Below are 18248 nucleotides of genomic sequence, written 5' to 3'. Positions count from 1 at the left end.
CATTTGAAAATGGTCGCGCGAAAAGCGTAACTTTTAGAGTTTTCCTCGCGAATGTGCATGTCGCGAGGACGTTAGATTTAAACGTATTTCCGACAAGAATTGTTTTTGAAAAGCAATTTGCAACACAATTTAGGAAATGGGCTTAATTATATGTTTTGCAAATGACTCGCAGATATACTTTCGCTTGGTCCCTTTTACTTTCCGGCGCTTTCGGTTCATGGGAATACAGTTTGTGTAAGGCACCGAAATGAATTTAGAAAATGGAATTTGATGTAAAGAACTAACACGCTTTTGGGTTTATAATTTGTATTACTCTCTGTCTGTCCGTCTATCTGAGATTCGTGTGCTTTAAAAATTGGTACGTTCTTAAGGATATAAGAAAGGTCGTTGTTGTTTTAGAGCTACTTAATCTCATGGGGCCAAAAAGTTAAAGCCCAAAAACGATATCAAGGATTGTTCTGTACTCTGTTGAATCGGATTTTTTTCATATCGATTGAAAGGAAGGTCTAAGTTAGTTACATTTTACATGATGTGAATTTCGTTTGGCAATCCAAACAGAACTTCCCTAAAATGATGATAAATTTTCATTGGTTAAAGTTGATCGGTGATCAGGAAAATGTCTTACTCACTAATCAAAATTGATTGAATTAAATAAATAATAAATAAATTTATGTGTCAAATCCTACTAAAAACACAAATTTTACCCTATTCCCCGATTAATAAAAATTACTTCAGGTTTTTTTCTCTATAATATAAATCATAAAATTAATTAATACATTGTTCGTTAAATACGGAAAAAGATAACTGCAAAGGGTTGCCGTTACTATCTCGACAGCTATAATGAGAAGTATTTAAGAACTTTCTCACATAATAGTTGTCCACCAAACGTAGTTCCCTTCATGAACTGTGTGCAAGTAAAGCTCAAAGTTTACGCCCATATTACTGCGAAAATGTCGTTCTTTTACATAAAAAAACCACCCACATCGGTATCATAACTAACTGTCACTGGAGGCAGGATGAGCGCGGCAATAAAATGCAAGATGAAAGGTTTTATGTAAAGGAATAAAAGGCAAAATAAATCGCATAAATACAATATTGCACGTTGCAAAACAGGAAACGATTCATTTTCGAAATGATATTTTGAATAGCTTTAGGCTATAAAATACACGTAAATTACACAAAAATGGCACCATATTGGTTCATAAAAGTACGAACATTCCGATTTTGATTGCTGTTAATTTGAATATCATAAATACCCTAGCGAGAAATGACGCGACTTTCGTCTACGTTATTCCCATGACAGATTTTTACAGCTGCGGATTTCTTTTCGCAATATTATGCACTCCATAAAGGTTTAAATTGCAGGACATTCCTTTATTGTTGTTTCTTGGACATTGGCGCTGAATTAGGAGGTGCGAAACTAATTACTAATCAGTCACAGGAGATCTCCTTCATACACAAGGCAAAATCCAGCAATTCGTCCGTTGCTCATTCATTACTGTCCATCAATTACAACAAAAGAAAGAGAAACCACTCCAAAGAGAGATAAATGGTGAAGCCAATACAATAATCCCTGCTCACAGATAAGAGGAAAGTCATTAAAGGTAATGCTGTACCAAAAAAAAATTTTTATATAAACTGGCGTACATAACTCAATAAAATATGTCATATTTATCATTAAAATTTGAGTGTAAGGAATGCGACAGCTATAACACTTGGAGCAAATTTACTACAGGAACAACTTACAACTAAAACTAGTGAATTACAAAGAAGATACCTAGATGGCGTCAGAATATTGAATAACGAGGGTCAGAATTTAAATATGAGCACAAATCAAAGCGGAATTTCAATCAGGAATATGTGTGTGACACTGTTTGCATAACTTTTTAAAGAAGAAAGTTAATTAAAAATACATTTGAAGCAATAAAAAAGTACTAATGATTCTGTAACTGAAAAATTATGACTTGGGAATATTTGTACACGTTTAAGGGTGGGTGTGATACTTTTTGGATAGATTCTCAGTTAAAAAAATTAGTTGAACATGCATTTGAAGCAATAAACGTGGAAGTATCGTGCACTAACTGAAGGATTGTCACTTGTGAATTCTTGTGTAGGCTTAGGGGTGGGTGTCACACCTTTGGATAACTTTTTAAAGAAGAAAGGTGGTTAAAAATTCATTTGAAGCTAGAAACATGCACCTTATGGTGCATTAACTGAAGGATTATCATTTGTGAATTTTCGTACAGACTGATCGATGGACGTGACTCTTTTTGCATAACTTTTTAATGAAGAAAGTTAATTAAAAATACATTTGAAGCAACAAAAAAGCACTAATGATGCCCTAACTGAAGAATTATCGCTTGGGAATATTTGTACACGTTTAGGGGTGGGTGTAACACTTCTTGGATAAATTTTCAGTTAAAAAAACTAATTTAAAATGCATTTGAAGCAGTAAACGAGCAAGTATCGTGCACTAACTGAAGGATTATCACTTGTGAATTCTTGTGCAGGGCTAGGGGGTGTATGTCACACCTTTGGATATCTTTTTAAAGAAGAATGTTCGTTAGAAATGCATTTGAAGCTATAAGCATGCACTTTTTGGTGCATTAGCTGAAGGATTATCACTTGTGAGGGGTGGATGTGGCTCTTTTTGCATAACTTTTTAATTAAGAAAGTTAATTAAAAATTTATTTGAAGCAATAAAAAATCACTAATGATGCACTAAATGTAAGATTATCACTTGTGAATATTTGTACGCGTTTAGGGGTGGGTGTGACACCTTTTGGATAAATTTGTAGTAAAAAAAATTAGTTCAAATGCATTTGAAGCAATAAACATGCATTAACTGAAGGATTATCAATTGTGATTTTATGCACGGGCTTAGAGGTGGGTGTGGCACTTTTTAATAAGAAAGTCAATTAAAAATTCGTTTGAAGCAATAAACATGGTCTTATATGGTGCACTAACTGCAGGATTACTACTTGTAGGAGTGTTGTACAATCTGAGGGTGGGTATGACTCTTTTAATGAAGAAATAAGTTATTTAAAAATGCATATGAAGTAAGAAAAATGCACTTATGGTGCACTAATTGAGGGGATATTAGTTGTGAATTTATGTAGTCTTAGGGATGGGTGTTACTCTTTTTAGATAACTTTTTAATGAATAAGATTAGTTAAAAATGCATTAGAAAAGCACTTATAGTGCACGAATTGAAGGGCTATCACTTGTGATATTTGTACAGGTTTAGGGGCAGACGTGATTTCTATTAGATAACTTTTTAAGGAAGAAAGTTAATTAATCATTATTTAAAGCAATAATCATGCGCTAATGGTGCACTAATTAAAGGATTATTAGTTGTGGATTTCTTAAAAACCCTCAATTTTCCATATATGGATGTACAAACTGTCCTCATTTTAAAATGTGAAACCATTGGAGAACACAAAAAAGGTTTGTATTTTCGAAACTGGGAGCTATCAAGGATTTCTGAGCACCCTGTAATCATTCTAGGGATCCCCCGCAGCCGGAACTGCTGTCGTGACTTACCCTATATTTACAGTTGGCAACTCTGAAAAAAAAATCATAAATTGCGTGCTTTTTGAAATCAGTACTCTATGTAAGTTTCTACTTGCGTTCACTTATTCTCTTACTATCAATATTATTTTGTTTGATATTTGATTCTGTATTGTTTTCTAGTTATTTCTTCAAGTTCTGTCATTTTTTTCAATTTTGATTTTTCTGTTTGGTTCCGTACCTTGTATTTTTCAGCTAAATGCCACATTTTAAATCCTCCCATCCAAGTGGTTCTATTTACTAATTAAAAGGAACTCTAACAACTACCAGTGGTTACGAAACAATGCTGATGCTACGAAATTTTTTCATACTTTATTAGAGTTGGACAATCCAACAATCTCATTGAACTTTAGAATTCAATTATTTAATAACGGTCCATCGAGGAATAATTTACCTCAAGCCCTATTCCTTTATTTTTGGGTTTTCTAGTGCAGCACAAACTAATTGTTACTGTTATTATACGGATCCTGGTTTAGAGCGCCCTATTTTCCCATTTTCTTTGTAGATCGCCCACAGCGGTCGCGGTTTTGTTCGCAAACGCTCGCTGAAAATAAACGATACCCTCGCAATTGTAAAAGGACGAACTTCCATTGCGCCAATGTTAATCGCCTTATGTAACAACATTCATTACGCGAGATGTGCCCGGCAATATAATGATTTACAGGGTGTTTATTTCCTTTTGCAGAGAATGGGGACCGTTCACGGGGAGGAGCTGCCCTACGTCTTCGGTGCGCCGCTAATCGACGGCTTTAGCCACTTTCCAAGGAACTATACGAAATTTGAGTTATCACTTGCGGAAGCTGTTATTATCTACATCGCTAATTTCGCACGGACTGGGTAAGTGGACAAGTTCGGAAACTTTAGGTGACAATATGTTTAGTTACGGTGCAGCAATAAAGTTCTCTCGTTATTATTAGCGGGTCGGTTCAACTTCTTGGTCAACTTTACAGTTGATTGGCTTTACAATGGCGTCATAAGGTATTAAGAATCGATCGCTGATTGTGAAGTTTGAATCATTACGCAAAGTTTCGATATTCGCAAGTTTATGGTGGTTGTAAAACTGAAGGTGCGGTAAAGGTAAATTAGAAGTTGCGCACTTAAAATTAATGCTTTAGGAACAATAACTAAATTACATTGTTTTGCTTTTGATATTAATTTATAATGGGCTGTTTAGCGAGTAATTATATATGGTTAACTTCATTTGCCGCTTTCAATGGAAAAGTTTCATAAAAGTATACAGGCCAATGCCAGCAAACATGCCGCATTGCTATAAGACTGCATGTTCATATTTTTTAGAAGTTTTAGATATTTGAAGTAATGAGAGAAAAATGTGTACTCGAACTAAGCGAAGCAAAATTGAGTAGTGCTTCTGCGCTAAATTCTCAATCAACGCAAATAAGCAAGTTTAATAATACAAAATCAAGCAATAACATAATGCTAATCATAAATTATGGTACGTTTGCGCTGGAAATTTTGAGAAATTGCCAAATAGGGCGGAGATGGTTTAACTTGGCAGAACATCCAATTTGCGTTGGCATTGTTCATTTACACGGTTCAAGAAATCTCGATTCATAGAGGACTTGAATAAATTTACTTTATGCTAATCCTCCCCGTGCATTTCAATACTGCCACTATTACTCGATACTAAATTATTGATTCTAAACTGCCGAAGATTATCAATATTCACACTTAGTTCAATACGTAATTTGATATTCATTACGATGTCAGCCTGCCAAATGCTCGAATAAAATAGTTGTACTATACGGCGTCATCTGTAATTTAATTAATTATGGAATTTCATTAGCGATGTGATTTGCAAGTGAATTACACGATTCATGCATTTGATATTGTTACTGTGTATGTAGATTTGCTGAAAAATGATAGTTTCGTCATACGTTTCAGTTTTCAATTAAAGTTTGATTGGAATCAATTGGATAATCACGGATGAAGTTCGAATAGTATGTAAATAGGAATTTCAGTTTAACCGTTTTTAATATGCTTTTGCTTTTTTACCACTTTAAAGTTCGAAATCAGCGTTGAGCACTTAATCCGATAATTTATCGATCGACGTTTTCAGTTTGGTGAAATGAAATGAAAAATGAGATTAATTGTAGACATTTTTTTTGCAAAATGGGGTGATAATTTAGTCCTTAGTTCACCAATTTCGTGCGTGTTTTTCCTCTTACATTAATGTAGTACTAATTATTGATGAATAAAATACAATCTTACTCCTTTACCTCCTTAATCGTGCAAAAAAAAACTATCGGACAAATTTCCTGTAAAATAGAACTTATCTTGTAACTTTTTTGTACTCACTGAGTGTGCTTTTTAATTCATTATATCAAAGCTTGCGGCATCTTTTAAGTTACTTCATATTAATATTAAAGCCGAAAACCTACAAAATTAGGATTGGAGACATTGCAGGTTATCAAGACCAAATTGATTGGTTGAGAAAACTTGAGCTTTGCCCTTTTGCAATGAACGACCCAAACTCAAACAACGGTAAAACCAATATTTGTGTCAAAGCTCAAAATATGGAAACAACACGTTAATTATTGAAAGCAGACATGAAATTTCATGCAACCTGTGCACACAATTATATTATAAACTTGCTGTTTGTTTGTTTGCCGGCGGCACAGTTTGAATGGCCTAATTGCGCGGACGGAATAGCACTACGTCAACGAAAGCAGTCGTATAACCAAAAAAATGGCAAGAATATCTGTGGCGGATAATCCTTGAATAATTATTTGGAATATATTAGCCAAATTTATGCTTATTCAATGACTAATTTCCATATTACCTAATCCGCAAATTTTAATTTTTACACTAAACAACCTCAAAAATTGCATTCCATCAGCGTCATTCCATTTATTTACTTGCGAGAATTTTCTCATCACAAAATGTTTTTCTTTATTCCTTCAAAATATCTTCATATTTTCGTCTTATTTCCCCAATTTCCTTTCATTAACAAAGGATTGTCTGAATTACTATGGACTGCTCCCATTCATTTTTGTTATTGCAATAACTGTTGCTTTCTATACTGATGAATTCGAACGAAACAAACGGGCGCATTATTGACGTAATTAAGTATCACGTTGATCTACCCCTTGGAATCTTCTGAATATAATTTGATGCACGAGAATTTAAAAAGAATCGGGCTCGTTAAGACGTGGTCGTCATAAACAATTTTTTTCAAATACACATGAGCCATTCAATATGAAATCGACGATGGCGGTATGATTTTAAGTTTGAATAAATTAAGAGTAACACCTGCTTTATAATAATCCCGTGCAAGAGCCCAAATAGCACAAGTACGTACATGGCAAATACATAGTACGTACAGCACTGGATTTACGGACGTACATTTCACGTACACTTAGGGTTCAGGGTCGTACATCTCACGTACATGGTACGTTATTTTTGCACCACTTTGTGCATGCTAGGTACTCTGCCGTACGTACATTAGACTTACTGGTATGTATGTATAATGTACTTATTTTTGTTCACGTACATAATAAGTACGTACTAGCACGTACAAAGTAGTGCGAAAATAACGTACAATGTGCGTAAAATGTACGTTCATGTTAGTTATAGAGTTATAATCTATGATCGTACACAAATGTACGTACATAAGACGTACAAATTTCTCCCTTGGACGTATCTACGTACCTTGGACAATGTGTGCTATATGGAACCATTGGAGCAGTGTTCATCTGCTTCAATAAACATAACTAGATCCAGACGCAACCACACAATTTTCTAGCAGCAAGAATCTGTAGAATCTACAGTAGGTTAATTGCTCAAAAGTGTGTGTTTGGAGAGGGCGGGGGAGGGATTTCATGAATCGAAAGCTTTGATTTCGAATTTCTGGTGCTTTTTCAAACAGTTCTCTATTTGTAGAAAAGTCTCGAGGAAAATTATCTTCAAATCTCTTTGACTTTGATATCAACTTGTGATCCTAAATGCTCTCTTTTATTAAATTACAGAAATCCGAACGATCACAGCAAACAAGAATCGGGACTGGCCGCGTCAAGGGAGAAGAATCGGTTTCGATCAATCGTCTGGGATGAGTACGACGCGGTGCATCAGAAATACTTGGAAATTGGTAAGTATCCAGTAAATTTCCCACAAGCCTTTAGGTTGTCATGAGCCGCTTTTGGGATTATTTTTAATTTTTTAAGGATAGTTTTAGAGTAATTTCCAGTAAATATTTATGTTGCGATAACAAATTTTACCCAAAATCATCATGCAACCTTCATTTTCATGCCTACCTTATATCAGGAAATGTTAGTTTCCATGACCAGCCGCCTATCACTTTACCGGTCGCACCTGCCACATTGGTAATGTCTGTAATGACTCCTATCATCACTGACAGATTGACATTAAGCAAAAGTTCTATATGAAAATTGAAATAATATATTAAAAAAGACGGTGTTGTGTAAAATTTAATACAAAACTCGTCAGTAAAATGTCTACTTGACTCGGAAACTAAAGTACTCGGCCCCAAACAATGATTCATCTTTAAGATAATAATAGATAGTACAGAATAATGTCCATGGCCCAAATCCCATCCAGGATTGTTGTTTGGGCACATTAAATTAGTTTTGGAAGGAGGGCCTGTGGTACCTATCAGTTACAGCAATTTTAGTGTCAAAGTCTAAGTTGTTAAATTGACATTTTAATTAAGCCGCTCTTTAACCGTGAAGGTATATAAAGTGAAACTGATGATTATGCATTTTATTAAAATCTGTGATCCTTATTTCAAATGGGACGCGAAGCACCATATAAAATGACGTTCAGAACATATGGTAATGCTGCTTCTATGGAATCGTCCGCGATGGTAGATCCTAAGCTTGCTATTTTTGTCGCCTAAATTAAATTCACAACGTTTTGCAATGATTTATTTGATAGCATTTATGTTAAAATGTCATTTTTATAGGTTTAATTGAGTAGGCTAAGCCGCCCTTTAACCGTAAGGGTAGATAAAGTGAAACAGATGATTGCGCATTCTAAAGACATCTACCTATTCTTATTATTAATAATAATAATGTATATTTAGATATGGCACACGTCAAATTAGCATATGTAGATATGGATAATTTGGACTACAACAAAAAATTAAACTTAATCTAAACAGTATTAACAACACGACTTAGAAATTCATTATAATCATAAAACGCATTTTGGGTCGTGTAATGTATGGTTACTTTTCTAATTATCTTCTGTGGTAGTACATTACAGAGCTCAATTTAGGATCAACCACTAAGCTGAGATATGGGACTGCCGAAGGGTTATCAAACTCATCGCTTTTTTTGGAAAAACAACATGTTTGTAGTTTTGTTCGTATTTAAAAGTAATTCATTTGCAGCAAACCATTAAAATGCTTTCATCTGAACTAACTTTCAATTTTATGGTGGCGATGGCATCAATAACAACTGAACCTTCCAAGAGTTTATCATGGGGGAGGAGAGAGGGCAGGGGTTGAGGTTGTTCACGCGCTTTTGGTTTCCCAACCATTTTGCAAAACGCTTTTGAAATCTTCACATGCAATTTTTGTAAAATTTGGAATCTCCGGGAGATTTGCAAACCTTATAAACTTGGTGTCTTTGCAACCTTTGGCGTCCTTAGAATTTTTGGAATCCTTTCAGGGTTTCCCGTATTGTTTTTGAAATTTTTAGATTCTATTCGGAATTTTTTGATTATTATATTGATAAAATATTTGAGAGAGCCTTCAGAACCGTTAAAACCTTGAGGAGCCTTATTGTTCTTAATAACGGGCTTTTAATAATTGTTGTGATGATGGTTGAATGACAACATAACAAAATTACAAGATCAAACGAACTTACCTTAAGTGATGTTCGATCTTGATTATATGAAGGCCTCGTTGAAGTAAATAAAATTGTAGTACCTCTGCTTTCCGTTAGAAAAACCACACTTTAAAGCGAAACAAGTAGGCTCCGCATGTTTACCCGTTGTCAAGCCAACAACGCCTCAGTCTCTTTGAAAGTAGTTGTTGAATGGAAGTAAATGGGATTTAACAGCATAAATTTGGGTGGGTATGGGACTATTTACTTCAACGAGGCCTTCATATAATCAAGATCGAACATCACTTAAGGTAAGTTCGTTTGATCTTGTAATTATATTCGGCCTCGTTTCGTAAATAAAATTGTAGATGTTTAAAGATTTTGCAACAACTTTATTATAATACACGATGTTTTCGAAGAAAAACAATATCTGATTTTATCTCTAAAATACAGAAAACATTTATAGAACAATTCCAGTAACACAATTTTAAGCTATATTTAATACCGCTCTAGCAAAAACAGTATTGTCCTGCACAGGCCTGTTATAAAATCGTGCAAAGGTATTAGATTTTGATGACCATCCAGCAGCAAGTCTGATGGTATCATAGCTTACTCCGGACCTGGCTGCTTTCGAAGTCGATGCATGCCTCGTGCTTTGCGGTTTAAATTGGGATGTATCTAAACCACAATCTTTTAAGGCTTGACCTATCCATCTACCTATAGTCTGAGTTGAAGCCCGACGATGAGGCTTCTTATTGGTGATAAAGAGAGACATGCATTGACCTCTATCTTCCTTGGTCCTTTTCAGATACTCTAACAATACCCCTGCCACACTAGGTTTGGATCCGTTTTATAAAAGGGCAAAACTAATAATGGTTGCAATTTATTTACACCTGAAGTCTTTATCCTATTAGGGATTCTAATCTCAACCTTGTCATTAAGAACAACAATGTTATCAATATTAATTAAGGACAGAGTTTGAATCCTTTGACCTGTAGCAAGAGCTAATAACAGTACCAGTTTTTTCGTTAAACATGGCAGAGAAAGAGTTTTATTATTGAGAGCCCTTGCATAACCCAAGGCTATGTCCGGGTCCCATACATTTTCATATCTAGGCCTCGGTGGTCTGAGACTAAAAACACCTTTAAAAAATCTCTTTACACGAAAATCAGACGCAATTTCTGGTCCTGCTATTTGTGCAATTGCACTTCTATACGAATTCAAGGAACCAAACGAAACACCTATATTAAATTGGCAAGTCAAAAAATCTAGCAAGGCTGGAATAGTGACACAAAACGGATTAACTAACCGTGTATTACAAAATGTCCACCACAGTCTTAATCCACTGTTATATTGCTTAAGCGTCGAAGCTGTAATGGAAGCCAAGCAGATTTCTATTGTGTTTTCCGGTATGTTTTTGAGTTGAAGAGCTTTCCGGATAACTTCCCTACCACCAGGGAAAGGTGTTTTGCCATCGGATGTGGTATCCCGCTAAAAGAAAGTAATCGGTCAGAAGGTTCAAGTATTAACGGTTCTTCCGTTAGTAACGATAAAAACACAGGGTACCACGGCTGAGATACCCAGTAAGGGGCTACAACCACCCCTTCTGCTTGATCTTTAATAATTTTTTGAAGAGTCCTCAGTATTAAAGTAAAGGGAGGGAATGCATAAAAGGAAAAAACGCTCCAATTTAGAGTAAAGGCATCTACCCTGAAAGCTTCTGGATCTCTTTTCCAAGACACGAATGTCTTGCATTTTCTATTCAACCGACTAGCAAATAAATCTATATCTGGGACACCAAATCTTTTCAACACTTTTTGAAAAGCAGAATTTTCTAGAGACCATTCTGTCTCCTGGTGTTCCTGTCGAGAAGCTTTATCCGCAAAAAAATTCTCGCTTGACGATATGTAAGATGCAAAAATGTAAATATTTCGTTCTTCACACCAACCCCAAATGAGTCGAGCAATCTTGTTAAGGTTTTGAAACCTCACACTTCCCATACGATTAATTGTACCAATGGCAGTCGTGTTGTCCACCCGACATAAAATATTGCAATTATGACAACCTCGAGCAAAACATTTTAACCCAAATAAGACTGCTAAGAGCTCGAGTTCATTAATGTGATTTTCTTTCTCTGAATTGGACCAAAAACCAAAAGAGGTGTTACCATTACAGTATGCTCCCCAACCGGTCTTCGATGCATCAGTAAACAATTCTATATCGAAAGTGTCAGAACGAATAGGATTACATGAAACCGCCAGTTTACTGATCCACCAAGAGATATCTGAATGTAAGAAGGAATCTAGAGTCATCTTAGCCTCATAGTTTCCCCCAGAATGCCGTAGAGCTCGATATTTTTGTTGTTCAAACAATTTTGTATATAGGAATCCATATTTTATAGCTGGGGCTGCCGACACCAGAGATCCAATAAATTTTGAGAATTCTCGAATCTTACATTCTTGTACAGTAATGAATTGATTGGCAAGCTTAATCAATTTAAGGCGTTTATCAGATGGTAGGGATAAAGACATTGTTCTGGAATTATACACAAAACCTAAATATTTGCAAGTCTGGTTTGGTATAAGGTTACTTTTCTTGTAATTCACTAAAAAACCTAAACATTCAAGTAGTTTTACTGTTTCCGTTACGTTGCTAATACACTCGGATCGTGTTCTTCCTAACAGGAGAAAATCATCTAGATAAACAACGGAAAGTAAACCTTTCTCTCTAAGCAGACTTACAACGGGTTTTAAAATTTTTGTGAATACCCACGGTGCACAGCTCAGCCCGAAAGGTAGACAATTCCATTCGTATAACTTGCCATTGAAGCAAAAACGTAAATATTTTCTATGGCAGGGGTGAATGGGTATTAGATAATAAGCATCTTTTAGATCGACAGTGCACATAAAGATATCTGGCCTAATTAATCGAGCAACAGCAGTGTAACCCTCAATCTTAAAATGATCAACAGTAATAAAATTATTAAGATGTTTTAAATTCAAAATCAATCGATTAGATCCATCTGGCTTAGGTACAAGAAAAATGTTTGATATATATTGACCTTCCCTCGGCTCAACTATACTGATAGCCCTCCTAAGCAACAGATCTTGGATTATATTATTTACAATTTTGGATTCTTTTTGTGACCATTTTGGTTCTACAGGTACACCAAGTTGACTTGGTTTTGTATGAAAGGGAATATAAAATCCCTTGATATAGGACACTATCCTATTGTCAATACATAACGCACTCCATCTAAACGCAAACTGTCTGAGTCTTCCACAAGGACTACTAACCTCTAACGATCCCTCTGTCCTTGTTTGGATTGGAAATGTTTGTAACGTTCCTGCCTCTTCAGGGGAGTGTACGCTGGTGCTCTGGTTTGGGTGTAGGGAGTTCGGTAACTTTGTCTCAATTGTTGCACTCCCTTCTTCTGCAACAACGGACGTTTTGCGTTTCCCTGTTTCGAAGGTAAAGACGGTCCAGAAAATGTACGCTTCTTAGGTACCTTTAATTGATTTGCAGATTTTTCCAAATCTTTTGCGGCTTTTATGCTACTGTCTAATTCACTTCCAAATAACCACTCGGTTATGCAAGTGTTTTTTAAGGTATCCCGTAAATCCTTATTTAAATTGAGTGCAATCAGGTCCCTACGCGATATCGACTCGGTGTGGTAGATGTCACTCAGCAAACGTCCTACATCGTTCAAAACTTCGATGTACGATATGTGTTCTCCGCTTCCTTCCTTAATTAAATTTGTGACAACACAACCAACACCAGAAATCGCAGCACTTAACTGCGATTGAAGTTGACTCAATCGTATGTCTCTCCGAAATGTACCGTCTTGCACCGCAACTTTTACCTCCGGGTTAATTTTTGGAGGTAACAAATCTGGGCAGTTTTTCGGTGGAAGATACTTTTTAATTAAATTTGTTTTTATGTCTTCTGACAACCCTAATTTTAACAATTTTGTCCAGCGAGAAGCCAAGTCCGGATGGATTGAATCGGAAAAACCTTTTTCCATAATGTCATCTTCACCTAACAAAGTTAAAATAGCTGGCGGAAGCACGTCCTCAGACTCGTCTTCACGAAGCTCCTGAATTGTTTCATCTGCAACGCCAGATAAATATAAGCAACAATTCAAAACCCCCGGCCTTACACAACCAAAAACTTTAAAAGTTTGGAATGGGTATGACCGTATTAAATTATAAAAACCAATATAACAAAGACATAACTGAATTTTCAGTCGGTCTTCTAGGTAAAGACCCAATTAGTGTTGCTCTAGGCACAAGAACTCTACCACACTAGGTAGGTACCTATGTTAAAAAATTAACAAAGGCGAAATAAAACAGGTTCACATCACTCGGCGAACTAACTGTACTCACTGACAGTTAAAGGAAGGCAAAAAAGCCGACCAGTGCCTCAAGTGCCTCACTAGGCACGTTCACCTCACTCGGCGAACTAACTGTACTCACTGACAGTTAAAGGAAGGCAAAAAAGCCGACCAGTGCCTCACTAGGCACGTTCACCTCACTCGGCGAACTAACTGTACTCACTGACAGTTAAAGGAAGGCAAAACAGCCGACCAGTGCCACACAAGGCACGTTCACCTCACTCGGTGAACTAACTGTACTCACTGACAGTTAAAGGAAGGCAATAAAGCCAATAAGTGCCACACTAAGCACGTTCACCTCTCGGCGAACTAACTGTTCTCACTGACAGTTGTAAAAAGAAAACGCATTCCAACTTACTACCATTGTGTGTAAAATTTTCTATCCCGGCTGAGCAGTTCAACAATTCTGTATCTGCTACTTCCTCATTAACACCAGAAGGGCCAGGAGAAGATAAACGTGACAATCCTTCACGTACTCTTGACGGCGAAAAAGGTGACTGGCTACATTCGCTATCAGAAGGATACGGAGACGGTGATTTCCGCCGGCGTCTTCTTTGTTTTCTCTCAACCTTTTCTAGTCGTCGATCAATTTTCTTAAGCAAACTTCCAAAGACGTGCAACGCATCTGGAGAAGGGCTGCGTTTCTTTAAATGTTTCGGCATAATACCAAGTAAAAAGAACGCACTAAAAAACGACGCGTGTAGTTAAACCAACACAAAAACAAAGACTGAGGCGTTGTTGGCTTGACAACGGGTAAACATGCGGAGCCTACTTGTTTCGCTTTAAAGTGTGGTTTTTCTAACGGAAAGCAGAGGTACTACAATTTTATTTACGAAACGAGGCCGAATATAATTGTGATGACACCGCCAAATATATCAGTGTTTAGACATTTACAAAACTAACAGGAATACTATTTATAACGTATTTCTACATAATTCTCTGTAAATTCGGAATTATCTGATCTCCGTTTTGCAGTTGACCTCAAAATGTTAGTTACACGATGGTACCTTTATGGCGTTCTTCTAGAATGCCATTTTATCTTGCTTTCCAGTTATTGTGGTTTACGCATAGATTTCGACTAGTACTGTTGTGAAATGTATGGATAATAGCATTGATCTTGAGGACTGCAGATCAGATACGCAACCAAATTTTCTGTTTAGTACAGTTTTTTCCGGATTCTGACTTCAAATAAGCATTTATTTTCAGCTCAGCACGTAGGATGCTAACCGCGGGGCTATTATAGTAATACCAAATTAAGGGTTGAGACAAGGGTAGCTCGATTTGGTTGTTACAAAACACAAAAATCAATCAACATTGTATAAAAATTTAATGGCGCGAATAATACGTTTAGATATAAAAAATAGGAACACTATCTGCCTTAAAACTAAGGATCGTTTGGACAGCAAACACCAGCGAATCTAAAACACAGTGTTAGACATAAAAGACACTCAAAGCGAAGCTTACTCATTCTTCAAAACGCAAAAGTGGTCTAAAAAGTCCTGGGCTGATGTCAGCAGCAGAGGAGCTTGAGGACATGCGTGCAAAAGCGTGCAGTGTCCTTCCAAATTTGTGAGTGACTTCGAACACTTCACCTCATCGGTAATTGTCTCATTTGCGCCCACTTTGTAAGTACCTAAAGCGTATGGTTAGTGACTGTTTGTACGAAAAGAAATGTACCATTTGCCGTCTTAATTAGATCGTCATGTAAAATTTCGTTCAGCCACGGGAAGGTTGTCAAGGGGCTTTCGTCTCCGCTTTCAGGGATTGTGGTAGTCCGTACCGGTTCACTTTCCTCCCAAACTTCATCGTCGTAGCTACCAAACCTGTTAGAATACGGTACAGCGGACAACGCTAGCATCGGTCGACCCGCCTTGGAGAGGCTGGCGTAGTTTCCACTAACTAAAAACCCGTCTGTTACACGACAATCAATGTAAAGGTCACTTACTTCTTAAACCTATACTTCCGTCTTCGTCGAAGTCTGCATAAGGTTTTGCTTCTTGAGCGTTTACAGTGTCGGTATGGTTCGGCTTTACGACCACCAGAGAGCTGACAGAGGTGACAAAGGAGTATTTCAAAGCCAAATCGAGAGCTTTCTTTTTAATTTCTTCTGGCACTTCTGATATTTCCTTCTGCTCCAGTAACTGCTTGATCTTCAAGTAAGCCCATAGTCTTTCTACGTTTGAGACTGATCTCGTTACAGTCGGTTTGAGGGATATCTCGCCGTTAATTCCAAAACCGTCAACAATAGGAGTTAGGAGATCGGTTCCTACAACACCACCATCAGTTTGCTTATCAAGTAAGCATGTTAACTTACCACACCAACCGGCAACAACAATTTCCCTTCCTCCGAAATGTATAGGGAAATCCGTGGTGGTCAGGCTCGTGACAGACTCCTCGTACTTGAAAGTGACCCCTGATAGTAAAGGAGACGAAATCTCTCGGTAAAAGTGTTGGAGTTGGAGTGAAGCGTCCGAGGCCTCGTAGATTTGTCTGGAGAAGCCTTTGTTGCGAAGCGCGAAGTTTTGGAGGAAATCCTTGTCGGCACCATCGCCAAATGCAAGCGCGAAAATTGGTGCCCTGCGTGGCCCCGAATTGAGCTCGCTAATCTACAAGGTGGGGGTTAGTCGGGTAGTTTACAGTCGAAGGTGTTACTTTTGAAATAATTTCGCTGGTGCTCTTATCTGTTGGTTCTCCGTCAGTCAAAAATATCACCATTGGCTGTCGCTTGAGGCTATCATTCTGTTTTCGACCCATTTCGACTAGGTGCAAGGCCACCTCCAGCGCGCCAAACATTCCAGTTGACCCGTCGGAAACTAACTTTGCAACCGCTGCCTTGGCTTTCTTAATGTTGTCCGCGTTAGCCGGATAAGCGGGTGGAAAATCTACCTCCTAAAAAAATAATGCAGTAAAACCGTTGTGAGTTTAATGAGGCTTACCTCTAATTTTACTTCAGGCGTAGCATCGTGGAGGTAGTAGTCGTTAGTGCGAGGGTACCAAACGCTCGAGTTATCGTCGTTTAGGTCCCAGACCTTCGTGTTGCTGTTAAACTCGACCAAGTTGAGCGAATCGTGTTCGTTTAGCTGGCCCAAAATCTTGTCCATCGCCTCCCTCAATTGCTCGATTTTCTGTCCCCACATGCTACCGCTAGTGTCCAAGACAAAGACTACCTGTTTGGGTAGGGGCTTTAGATCGGATGGGGCGAAGAAGTGCACGAAGTAGCCGTCTTGAATTAGCACTTCGCCACCTTTAGGATCCCGTTCAACATCGTACTGGACAACGAACTGGCCTGCTAATCCTTTTTCAACATCGCTTCCGAAAACGTGCGCCAATTCCTTTTGTCTTTCAATGTTGGGGGCGAAACGCACAATGGCTGAGGTATCGTTGACGATTTCTATATCGGCTCTTGGGTCAAGTTCGGACTTTTCTGCGCCGATTTCATTTCCGGAGCGTAGTGGAGGCGCCTTGAGGTCAAGTATTTTTCTGCTTTCGGAGATGACAACCTGTAAACCGTAGGGTTAGCGTTTTTGTGTGGAATTTTGATGCACTTACTTCAACGCTTAGGTCTTTGACCGGCTGTCCTGGATGGATATTTATGATTTGCTCGTAGCGACTGTCTTGTCGTTCCAAAAGCTGTTCGTAGGTTAGGTAAAATGAAGCTTTTGCTTCAGCTTCGACGTTCAATGACACGCTAAATGTATTGGAATCACGTGCGCTAACTGCAACGTGGGCCGCTCCAATGCCGCTCATTACGGCCTGTAAGTACTTGTTGTATTTACAAAATTTCATTTGCGATATTCACCTCGTCGTAAATTCGTTTGGCTTCCTCCTTCTCTTTCACGTAGGCTGTATAGTTCTTACCGGCGATTTCCATGACAAACCCTGAGATAAACGCCTGTTCTGGCAGAACCACCGAGAAAACGGCCTCCTGCGCCTTGCTTCCATAATTTCTGACTCGACTGGTGATGGTGGTGTTAGCAAAACGGTTCCTAATATCTGACCTTATCCGCATTTGGTATATCTGGGGGACTGCTGGTATCGCATGAGCTTTGCCCTAGAAATTTTGTTGACATTCACTCACTTTAAGGACAATGTGTCAGTACCTCCTTATCTCCTCGTGATCCAGAAGAAGGCGCCGTTGAACTCACAACCAAAGTCTGATCATCATTCAATGGAGCACAAATAATAGGCACAACCAAAAGGAGGCCCCATAATAGAAACGCACCGAAACTCATTGTGGCGTTCAAGGCAGCACAAACACTTTCTTGAATGGCCGACACGACAATGATGTTAATGTTGTTTAATTGATAGTACTTAAATATTCGACCCGTTCGGAAAATTCACATTATCTGTGGTAATTCCCAGACAATATCGCTATAAGCGCACGCAAATATATCGGTACTGGCTCTTCGTCGTCATACAATTTTTACTCTCGACTGGTTTTTTAATGAAATTACTGCCGTAGAAGGTCGACGATGTTTAGA

At 37.8% G+C, this 18248-nt stretch overlaps 3 protein-coding genes across 4 annotated transcripts in view; 1 reads left to right on the top strand and 2 right to left on the bottom strand.

Moving 5' to 3' along the window:
* Positions 1-18248, top strand: part of LOC116170686 (neuroligin-3-like) — a 60883-nt gene that overhangs the window by 38320 nt on the left and 4315 nt on the right. The window contains exons 4-5 of the mRNA XM_031487190.1: positions 4256-4407; positions 7557-7675. Of these exons, the coding sequence (XP_031343050.1) occupies positions 4256-4407; positions 7557-7675 (271 nt within the window). The remainder of the gene's footprint in view (positions 1-4255; positions 4408-7556; positions 7676-18248) is intronic.
* Positions 10737-14498, bottom strand: LOC116170539. Of its 2 annotated transcripts, XM_031487003.1 has the most exons (3): positions 14126-14490; positions 12671-13484; positions 10737-10865 (listed from the first exon to the last, which is right to left on the bottom strand). In XM_031487003.1, the coding sequence occupies exons 1-2, from the start codon at positions 14427-14429 to the stop codon at positions 12673-12675; spliced, it is 1116 nt and encodes a 371-aa protein (XP_031342863.1). In that variant the 5' UTR covers positions 14430-14490; the 3' UTR covers positions 10737-10865; positions 12671-12672. The 2 variants fall into 2 exon arrangements, with proteins under 2 accessions (XP_031342863.1, XP_031342864.1); XM_031487004.1 differs by lacking the exon at positions 10737-10865 and having other exon boundaries at positions 12403-13484; positions 14129-14498.
* LOC116170537 (inter-alpha-trypsin inhibitor heavy chain H4-like) lies at positions 15076-18103 on the bottom strand. Its single transcript, XM_031487001.1, has 10 exons — positions 17868-18103; positions 17567-17818; positions 17317-17520; positions 16704-17267; positions 16420-16656; positions 16082-16373; positions 15713-16033; positions 15445-15666; positions 15232-15400; positions 15076-15185 (listed from the first exon to the last, which is right to left on the bottom strand). Exons 1-10 carry the CDS (start codon positions 17997-17999, stop codon positions 15152-15154), a joined length of 2427 nt encoding a protein of 808 aa, XP_031342861.1. The 5' UTR covers positions 18000-18103; the 3' UTR covers positions 15076-15151.

The sequence above is a fragment of the Photinus pyralis genome, unplaced genomic scaffold (genome assembly GCF_008802855.1).
Source record: "Photinus pyralis isolate 1611_PpyrPB1 unplaced genomic scaffold, Ppyr1.3 Ppyr1.4_LG5, whole genome shotgun sequence".
Classification (NCBI taxonomy): Eukaryota; Metazoa; Arthropoda; class Insecta; order Coleoptera; family Lampyridae; genus Photinus; species Photinus pyralis.
This window is presented reverse-complemented; position numbering and strand designations above follow the sequence as displayed.

Bases quoted from the DNA above. Each gene is read 5' to 3' on its own strand.
- LOC116170537 (XM_031487001.1), bottom strand. From the start codon at position 17,999: ATGAGTTTCGGTGCGTTTCTATTATGGGGCCTCCTTTTGGTTGTGCCT. The intron at 17,819-17,867 runs GTACTGACACAT...CAAAATTTCTAG, and splicing joins GATCACGAGGAGATAAGGAG to GGCAAAGCTCATGCGATACC. The intron at 16,034-16,081 runs GTAAGTTAACAT...GTGGTGTTGTAG, and splicing joins TGTTGTTGCCGGTTGGTGTG to GAACCGATCTCCTAACTCCT.
- LOC116170539 (XM_031487003.1), bottom strand. From the start codon at position 14,429: ATGCCGAAACATTTAAAGAAACGCAGCCCTTCTCCAGATGCGTTGCAC. The intron at 13,485-14,125 runs GTAAGTTGGAAT...CTGGCGTTGCAG, and splicing joins AAATTTTACACACAATGGTA to ATGAAACAATTCAGGAGCTT.